The sequence below is a fragment of the Girardinichthys multiradiatus genome, chromosome 24, assembly GCF_021462225.1.
Source record: "Girardinichthys multiradiatus isolate DD_20200921_A chromosome 24, DD_fGirMul_XY1, whole genome shotgun sequence".
Lineage (NCBI taxonomy): Eukaryota > Metazoa > Chordata > Actinopteri > Cyprinodontiformes > Goodeidae > Girardinichthys > Girardinichthys multiradiatus.
Genome location: NC_061816.1, coordinates 11,687,702 through 11,697,797, shown reverse-complemented (window position 1 = coordinate 11,697,797; position 10,096 = coordinate 11,687,702). Strand labels below are relative to the sequence as shown.

Here is a 10,096-nt window from a genome sequence, read left to right as displayed (position 1 = left end):
ATTTTGACCCATAAATGAGTCCGATTTTCAGAAGGTTTATCACTTTATTTTCTCATTACGGCTAATAATGAGCTGTTACATTAACTAAAGCTTGAAAACACCACTCTACTTTCATTTAAAAGGACACTATAAACACTTTAAAGTCTGGTTAAGTCCATTATTCCATATGGGATTCAAGTAGCAGGCATTCCTACACGGCTCTCGTGCATTGCAGCAGCGAGGCATTCGGGGCACACGTTCAAACATCTCAGCTGGTGCTGGTGCTGCGACTGGGCTTAAAGTCTGCAGCACATGTCCCAGGGTGTGTCTCCGAGTCAGTGTGTGCCTGAGTGACGGCAACAGCTGCGGCATAGATGTCTACTGTTCTGTGGAATAAATGTAGACGATTACTTCAGATGCAGATTTATTATCAACGGGATTTCCCGACAAAGATGAAGCACCTTTGACAGAAGTGTTGAGTCTTATTCGTCATGGGAATCTTGAGGAAAACAAGTAAGAGGACACCACCTCATGTTTGCAGTCCTGAGGCTTGCCAGACACACTCAGAGGGTCAGGAGCCACCTGTTTGACCACTGATACACACAACAGCTGCCAGTACAGACACACAGCCTTTGTTGTAAAGCAGAGCCTTGCACATATGTCACGTTATCCATTTTGGTTCATCTGTTTACAACCCGATGAGCTGCAAGTACCCCACTTTCATTTTTCAGAAGCCAAACACAAGTAAAACAGATTTGTTGCCAATTTTTAGCATTTATTGAACAAATGTGATACACGGTTGAGAGTTTGAATCATGTGGAAGGTGATTACTGGTTTGTTGGAGGCTGAGCCGACTCAGCAGGAGAGGACGGGGTCACTGCTTCAGGTTCTGGCACATCTACCTGCAGAACAAGGGGAGATCATTTATTTACAAAACAGTTTTTTTTTATTAAGCTGTAGAAATGGCTAAATGTCCGAAGCAACATTGTTGGACGGATGTGGGGTCGTGATGCTCGTTTGCAGTGTGGGCGGCAGTGTTTGGAGCGCCAGCTGGAGGCAGACAGGGGACATGCCTCCCTGCTGCCTGCAGCCGGCTCACGAAACGCATCCGCCCACGCCTTCTGCTCTTTTTGAACCGTCTCTGCCGTGCTCTGTGTGCTGGCACATGCACGAGGTGGACAACGCATTCACCCTTCAAATTTCAAAATATAAAAACCACCACAGAGTTTGAAATAAATACATCACAATATTACAGCACATTTGTGTGCAACAAGAAGAACTAAAACTAGTAGCATTTATTTAGTAGATGGAAATAATTCTTACAAAATCACAGCTGCCATAATTTTTAGCGCCTCCAATGATCCTATAAAATAAATGCAACAGTTATATAAATAATCACATTTCACTGCAGTGTGAGGTGCCACTCTTCAATGTGGGAAAGACAATAGAACATGCCAATAAAGAAAGGCAGGTGTGTGTTTTCATAAATGGCAACAAGGTTCCCGCCTAAACTTGTCAATACTTCCTGTCTGATCAGACAAAAAACAAAAGATTTTTCACCGTTAGCTCTAATGAACAAAAGATGCACAGCCATTTTAAGGAAACACATCCTTTCTCACTTTGTTTACAATCGACCCAAAATTCATGGCATAAGTGAGAATTTTAAGACAGCTTTAGAGCATGATGAGAAAAACAACATCTAGCAGCTCTAAACAGTTTCAAAATACAGGTAGCAGTGGCAAAACGTATTCAAAAAAGAACCAACAAACCAAAACCCAGAGAAAAGGCCCCAGCATTAGAGATGGTGAAACCATTTCCCAATAATAGCCAGAAAATTCAGCCAATACCAGAACCAAAAGTCAATGTTTCAACTAATATAATAATCAAATTTCTTTGGGTCTTGTCATTAAGACCTAAATATCCGAGATCAAAACCTAGAGGGATCCCAGGAGAGCAGCAATAAGAGGAGATTAACGCTGAAGGAGCGGCTGATTTATACAAAACCTTCCTTGATCACTGTTCATGTGGGCCTGCTAATGCCATAATGTCGCATAAATTGAACAGGTGTCAAACTAAACTGCTGTTTTAGCCAAGAGGAAATGAAAGCCGTGATTAAATTCTTCTGAAAAACTGAAAGGCACCAGATGGCTATAAATAAAATTACATCTCAATCAAAAATCACGTGTTGAAATTGTCTCTCCTTCGACTGATGGAAGAGTCTACTTGGAAAACAGAATTAAGGTTTAAGGAAGCAGAGCACAACCATCTCAGGACGATTGCCTCACATCAAACAGGAATCCTTGCAAACATTTTCAAGAACTAATATAATTGATGTAAAGTGTCAGAAAGATTAATAAAAAAAACCTGCAAGGCAGCAGCTGCAAAAGGCCAAAGCACTCTGGAGCCACCTGTCTGAAAACCTGAACAGTTTCCTGCAGCTTTTCCATAAAGTCCAAAAACTGCTTTAACATTTCTGTCATAACTTAGCTTTTTATTGAGTACATTTTTCTAATTTCATCAGTTCTTTTCTCTGTCAGCATCTCATGTTGTTGTACTTTTTATGTAATCCTGTGGTGCGATACCAAAAACTTGCCTTGACTTTGGAGAAATCTGCGTGTTTTTGATCAAGTGGGACCAATAATTGAAGGAGCGAAACAATTTGGGCCTCAGGAAATAAAAAAATTCAACAAAATAGTTAATTGTGCAACCTAGAGAGAAGAGAACCTGCTGATGGATCTATGGCTAAATAGAGCAGTCAACACGGTACACAGAAGACAGTGGTGAGTAAGGGCTTCATAACCAGTGATAGAACGCAAGGCTCCATGATAAACATATTTATTCCAAAACCACATTTATGGACACATCCAGAGAAGAACCCAGAACAACATGGAAAGCACTACAGGTTTATGTGTCTCTGTTAAGGTCAGTAAGAAAGAGACTGGGCAGAAATGACATCCATGGGAGAGTTCCAAACCCAAACCCAAACCCGCTGCTAATCGAAAAAAACCAAAGGCCAAAAATATTTTCATGATCCTAAAGACTTCTGTAATTCTGTGGATTGTGGAACCTTTAGGACGGTGAAAGTCCCGCTACATCTGACTGATAGTCCAGCACGGTAGTGGTACTGTGATGGTCTGGGACTCCTTTACTGCTTTCGGACCTGGACGGATTGCTGTAATTGATGGAGCCTGAATTCTGGTATCAAGCAGAAAATACTGAAGGAGAAGGTCTGGCCATCAGGTTAAGACTTCAAGCACAAAGATCCAAAGAAAAAACACAAAAATAAATACAATAAAATAAAAAATATGACTTTAAAATCAAACACAGGAGGACTCCATTTACTAATCCAGTTGCACTGGGTTTTTATCTGTAAACAAACAAACAAAAACCCATATTTTTTGGTAACAGCTCCTTACGCTGTGGAAAAAAAGTCCTTCACAGGAGGTCCTAACTCTGCCGTTGATTGGTGACATTTCTGCTTTGTTAGCATATGGGACACAAAGGACAATCAGGACGGCGCCGTCTGCACACATCACACCGAGACCCGCATATATTAGACTCAGGTGTTAATACAGCAGACAACAGAGTGCAAACGTTTCTGCAGCGGGTCGGCGTGGCTCAGCCTGTGCTCGTCAAAGTCTTTCCAGGAAAATGTAGGCCATGCAGCACACGACGTCACCAGCTGCCAAGTTAAGTGTTTCTATAAATGAACATCTTTTTTCTTCTTCTTTAAATTAGGCGATCGCTGACGCCAGGATGACTGCAGCAAAATAAAAAACCTACTTTGCCAACATGGATCCACAATAAATGATTGTTTAGCCTACTTTAAAGTTGCAGAATCTCAGCCGGATTGGGACCAACACATTTCTCACGTATAGATTACAGACTCTTCCAGACAATTCTCACTTATACATTTCAAAATATAAAATAGAAGGAAGGAAGGAAGGAAGGCAGGAAGGAAGGAAGGAAGGGACACACAGAAAGAAAAAAAATAACTCAAGGATGTTTTCATACAAGAAAGATAAAAGGATGCAAGGAAGAAAGGGAAGGAACATAAAAGCACATGAAAGTAAAGACAACATTTAGACTGGAATAGAAAATGAAGTCTGAAAATAAAACATTTTCCATTCTCTAATTTTGTTTTTCTATTCTTATCCAGACCTGGAAATCAAATTATATAATGCTTGATCCTTTTCCTAACTGTGTACTAAACAAGCTGCTTGCAAACAGAGCAGATTGTACTTTCCATCAGTCCAAATCTCCACCCACTGGCAGGACTAAACTTGGCGAGGTTTGAAAATACTTTTTCCCTTGGATCTCCAGTTAATGTCTGTGTTTTTGATGTTGTGCTCACCAAGTCCTTTACCAGCAGGATGGGACCTGCTGTTTTCTTAAGATTACAGCCCACGATGCATTTCCTCTAATGTTGCCAGCATAATAACAAATGCAATGAAAATAGCAGTGGTAAATCCCAAACCTCTGGCTGCTTCCCAACATCTGAGGTGATAGTTGCAGCCAGGGAGCTGGCTAAATGTGAAGCGGGCAGTTGGTTGGACTGGCCTGCAGCATGGACACGAGTCCAGCAACCTCTAAAACACTAAGAGGCTCCTGTCAGCTGGCTTCAGCGCTGCAGCTTTGATGTTGTGGCTGTCTGAGGTGGAAAATTAAGATGTTATTGTCCTTACCAGTTTCTCTGCCCGTTGCCTCAGTCTCCTCCAGACTGTGTGATGAGCCTGCAGAAAGAAAGCAGAAACGTGACATGCAGGCACATGTGCACAAAGAAAAAGCACATATCCATGCAACTGCAACTGAGATGTACTGCTTTAAACCAGCTGAGGTTTTTGTGTTTTGACTAAAACCCAAGTCAAACTATAGTTTTATGGTATTTTGTGAACACATCCAAAAATGGTAAAGGCAGGATTCCTAAAAATCCAGACTTCTCCAGGCAAATAAAAATCTCACTAAAAATGTTCTATAGAAGTCATACTTTAAATATGAAACCTGTAAAAACTACAGAGGAAGATGGACGGATGGAGTAATTAAAGAAGGAAAGGAAAGGGAAGGAAGGAAAAAAAGGAAGGAAGGAAGGAAACAAGCAAGGAAGGAAGCAACGGTGGACACAAGGCAGGAAAGGAAGCAAGGATGGACACAAGGAAGAAAGGAAGGAAGTAAGGAAAGAGGCAGATGGATATATGAAAGGATGAACGGATAATAGATGGATGGATAAAAGGGAACAAATGGTGGACAGGATGAGAGAAGGGAGGGAAAAGGAAGGAAATAGTGAGGAGAGGAATGAGAAATCAAAGAAGGGAAGGAAGTTAGCAAGAAGGGAGGAGAGAAAGCAACTAGTGAAGGAAAGAGGTGGAGAATGGACAGAAGCTACTTCTAATTCATTAAGTACAGCGTACACATAACGCCCTCTCCTGGTTAAAGAGGGAACTTTTACACCCTCCATGCCAGGACAGGTTTTAAAACGTCAATAATGTAAATTTCTGAATAAGTAAAAAATAAGTAAAATAATCTTATACATCAAAAATAACGACACTATTTGCATTAATACCTATATTTTCATTCCACATGAACAAAGCTTCTTTAAACAGGATTATATTTATTTAAATTAGTCAATAATTTAAAGTCATATCTAATCTTTTTCCAGTTAACTAATTAAAAACTAAAAAACAAATGCATGTGGCACATTTAAAAGCCTTAAAAGTGCCAGAAAATAACCCATTTGAAATTACATTGTCATACTGCTCAACCATACCTGTAGCTGCAGAGGTAGAGAGAGACCCTGAGCTCTGCGGTGGTGACCCCAGGGGCCCTTTCCCAGGCTGTGGAGAGCTGTCACCTCATACTGGGAGCACAGGCCCGTTCTGGCCACCAGGGGGCCCCCACTCAGCAGCACATGATCACCACATCTAAAAACAATGGACAGATGGTTGGCCAAATAACAATAATAGTAATTATAATAATAATAATAATAATAATAATGTCACCTATAGAGCATAACGGTGCCTTTAGGACTGTGTGATGCTTTCTGTTCTACTTCTTCCTGTTTACAGCTGAGAGACAGAAAAAAAGTCATAAATTACACACATGGATCCACGAGGTAACCTAAGAAAAACCTGTATGGGTCAGATAAAACTGTACCTGCTATGTGAGAAAACCTCCAGCGCCACAGAGGGTGCCACCTCCAGAGGCTCCCAAACCAAGTTCTGATGGATCAGCTGCTGGGCCCCTTGGGTTAAAGAGCGTAGAGACTCCTGCAAAGAGACAACCACATAAATTCAGAAAAACTCCCACAGGTGTGTTCCATATACATCTACAAACCCCTAAACCCATGCTGTTCTGCAGGGTGAACCCTAACGGTACCAGCCACCAACATCTTACACAGAAACTGTCAGGAAACACGTTTTGTTTTCAAGATGGTTCTGTTTTAACTCTAATTACCTCAGAGGTGGTCCATGAGTCCAGCCGAGGGTCGAAGACGACATCGCAGCAGAACGCCCCTGAAGTTACTGCAGGAAGTTACAAAAAGGACCTACTGTAAATAACTGGCATTTCAAAGTAATATCCATAAAAAATTATTTTTGATACAGAAATGTTGGCCTAAAAAGTACGTCCATGTACTTTACAGTAACGAGCCTGTGGTTCTGCTGAGGTGCAATGGAAGGCCAGGTTGCTTTGATAGCAGCCTTTAGTCACTCTAGTGACTACCCGGTTTTGTCTCTCATCTTCTTCTTGACAATAATCTATTGGGTTCAGGCCAGGTCAGTCTGCTGGTCAAACAAGAACAGTAACACCACAGTCATGGAACCAGCATTGGTACCTATGGCAACGTAGGCTGGTACCAAATCCTGCTGAAAAATGGAATCAGCATCTCTACAAATCTTGTCACCAGAAGGAAGAATGAAGTCTTTAAAATAATAGATGGCTGCCTTGACTGTGGACTTCAGAAAACACAGTAGACCAACACCAGTAGATGACATGGCACCTCAAACCATCACTGACTGTGGAAACTTCACTCTGGATGTCAAGAAACGTGGATTCTGTGCCTCTCCACTCTTCCTCCAGACTCTGGGACATTGATTTCTAAATGAAATAACTTTACTTTTATCTGAGAGGCGTTGACTTTGGGCTAAGCAACAATCAAGTTCTTTTTCGCCTTAGCCTAGGTAAGATGCTTCTGATGTCTCTGGTTCACGACTCGCTTGACACAAGGAATGAGACAGTTTTAGCTCACGTCATTAGGCGAAACCCAATGTGGTGGTTCTGGGGGCTCAGTCACCATCTGCAGTAAATCTCCCCCAAACTCTTGAATGGGCTTTGCTGTACAACCCTCTCAAAGCTGCAGTTAACCATATTTCCTTTGCGCCTTTATTTTCCCCACTTTTTCCTCCCACTCAACTTTCCATTAATATTCATGGAGGACAGCACTCCGACCAGCCTGCTTGTTTAGCAATAACCTTTTGTGCCTTATCCTCCTTATGAAGAGTGTCAATCATTGTCTGCAGAACAACTGTTGAGTCAGCAGTCTTCTTTATGCTTGTGTAGGACATACACCCAAAACAAAACATTTCAGTATTGCATATATGTGTACTGAAAAGGTTTGCTTCAAGCAGACATTTCTTGAACTCCTCCACCCTGCAATTACAGGTCAGGGTTAAGATGTTCGACTACCTGGCACTTCTGGCAGGCTGAGCAGCTCCACAGTGTAATCATCCTTAAATGCCGTCTCCAGAACCTGTCCAAGCAGGGCAGCGCAGGAGCGCCAGTAAGCCTGAAGGGTAGAGGGACACATTAATACCCAAGACGTTTCTAAACCAACTTCCATTCCAGAAAATTGCCTTTTTGTTGTTTTTGATGTACCTGATTGACGAGACTTGGGTCGCTGTCTTTGAACGTGAGCAGAGTGAGGGTACAGGAATGGGTGAGGGGCTGGTGGAGGGGCCACGGTTCTCCATCCACAATCGCCAACGCCGAGTTGCTCATGTGGTGCTCAGTCAGATCTGAGGAAACCACACAAACAATTAAAAATAAAATGATTTTGGGAGTCCAGGTTGTTTTATAATTAGGTTTAGAGTCTGGTCCTCCCTAGAGCCTTACGTCTGGCGCAGCTCAGTGGAGTGGACATTCCTTTGTTCATGATCAGGAGCGTGCCGTCAAGGCCTGGCCCCATCATGGATACCTCGATCTTCTCGATGCGGGGGTACAGAGCCCTCTGCCTGGCCTGCTCTCTGGAGAAGACGGCATTACGCTGACTGCGCACCTCTGCGGTTGATGGACGCAGAGCTGCGGCAGTGGATGCAAAGCCTGAAAGTGGAACAAGATGATTTAAACAGAAAGGAGATATACAGGGAGAAGAAGAAGAAGATACCATCAATTAAATCTACGAAATAAAACATTTTTTTTTAATTCTCTCAACCCGAAAAGAAACTAAAACTTTATGGCTTTACGTTTCAGTACATAATAAAAGTGCTCTGTTCTTTACCAGGTTCTAAAACTATTGAAATCTTTCCTCAAGTCTTCAAAAATACACAAGAATTGCTAGGATAGCACCGTTTGCAGTTTCCTGCCCGATCACCGATCTTTAAAAAGCCTGACCTGCCGATTCCGATTTTTTCAGATACCGATTTTCTTTATATCTGACACTGTCAGGTGTCATAAGGTCCCAACACACCTTCAGTGTTCCAATCTTGTGTTGTCAACAGTGAACCGTGTACATGCAGACGAGACCTGGTGAGCGGGTCTGTCAGTCAGCCCTCTCTCACAGCAGAGCAAACAGGGACAGTGGGTGATTTTCAGACCTTTGTGGAGGTAGAAAAGTCCGGTTTCACATGTAAGTATCAGCCAATCACCGCCCGGCTGGTTGATCGGTGCACCCCAAATAATTACCTAATAAAACATCCTCCACCCTGTCATGTGGAGGATGTTTTATAACGTAAAATGCCTAAATAGAAAATATGTGAGTGAAAAGTAAGTACACCCAAGGATCCAGCAGCATTAGTGTTCAGCAGGTTTTCTGTCTGACTTTTATCAGATGTTCACATCGTTATGTTGGAATTTTGGCCCACTCTTCCTTCTAGCTTTGCTTCAGTTCATTGCAAATGTTTGTTTCTGCATCACTAAATTATTTTGTCTTTAAATCGTTTTGTTGTTGATTTGCTGCCATGTTTGGCATGTCTTTTATATATATATATATATATATATATATGTGTGTGTAATTAGCGATTATTTTTTCTATTAATCCAACAAGAGATAATTTACATACCTCAATAAACAAGCGTTTTGAATGAAAAAACATACATTTATTGTGTGTTCTAAATGAACTGTAAATTGTAATTTAACGTCTCTCTATTGTCTCTATGAAAGCAGCAAGGGTGTGCTTCCTGCATTTATCTTTGATAAATCACGTCGTGACATATTCTGTGTACTCCATACAATTGAAGTCAGATTTAAATATTGTTGCTGAACGGTGAGGGATTTAATAAGAAGACATTTCTGTTATTATTGTTTAAAAGAATATACTCGAATAAGAAACGTACAGCCTCGATTTAGATGTAGCTCCTGTTACAACTAAGGTCATACCATGTATCAGCAATGAGTTTTCTTTTTTACATTAAGCAAGCTTTCTATAGGTCTTCTATATTTACCATTTCTCGTTATTAAACTTTTAAAACTAACGTCCCCACACTCTCCTGCTACATGTTCTCATGCTAACAGCTACTTACGTCTCTGAAAAACTTGACACACGGTCCTTGTCACCATTGTAATGACTATTAATACAAATAATAAACAGAAATAGATTTAAAAATAATATAAAACAGTAAACAATTAAATGTCTAGCTAGAAACACCTATGGTTGAAGGACGCCATGCATAAGAGATGTGCACCTCATATTTATGTCCGCTGTGAAACGGAAGCTGAACGTTCCGTGTGGAATTCAGACTAAACCGCGGTTCCACTTCCTGACACCAGGTGTCACTGTTGCCACCAATTCATGGACATCTTGCTCACATCCTGAATTTCAGCTTTTCCACTTTGAATAACTACCGTGTGTTTCTACATATGCCTACCATAGCTAATGTAAAGTTTTGGCACTATATCAAACAACTAT

At 41.3% G+C, this 10,096-nt stretch overlaps 1 protein-coding gene across 2 annotated transcripts; it reads right to left on the bottom strand.

The window, feature by feature from the left end:
- Positions 1-733: 733 nt before the first annotated feature.
- On the bottom strand, positions 734-9,889 carry mrpl39 (mitochondrial ribosomal protein L39). Of its 2 annotated transcripts, none has more exons than XM_047355539.1 (10): positions 9,711-9,888; positions 8,086-8,292; positions 7,849-7,988; positions 7,660-7,759; positions 6,430-6,497; positions 6,130-6,242; positions 5,976-6,041; positions 5,744-5,897; positions 4,665-4,712; positions 734-881 (listed from the first exon to the last, which is right to left on the bottom strand). In XM_047355539.1, the coding sequence occupies exons 1-10, from the start codon at positions 9,745-9,747 to the stop codon at positions 807-809; spliced, it is 1,008 nt and encodes a 335-aa protein (XP_047211495.1). In that variant the 5' UTR covers positions 9,748-9,888; the 3' UTR covers positions 734-806. The 2 variants fall into 2 exon arrangements, with proteins under 2 accessions (XP_047211495.1, XP_047211496.1); XM_047355540.1 differs by lacking the exon at positions 734-881 and adding an exon at positions 907-1,342 and having other exon boundaries at positions 9,711-9,889.
- Between the last annotated feature and the right edge of the window lie 207 nt (positions 9,890-10,096).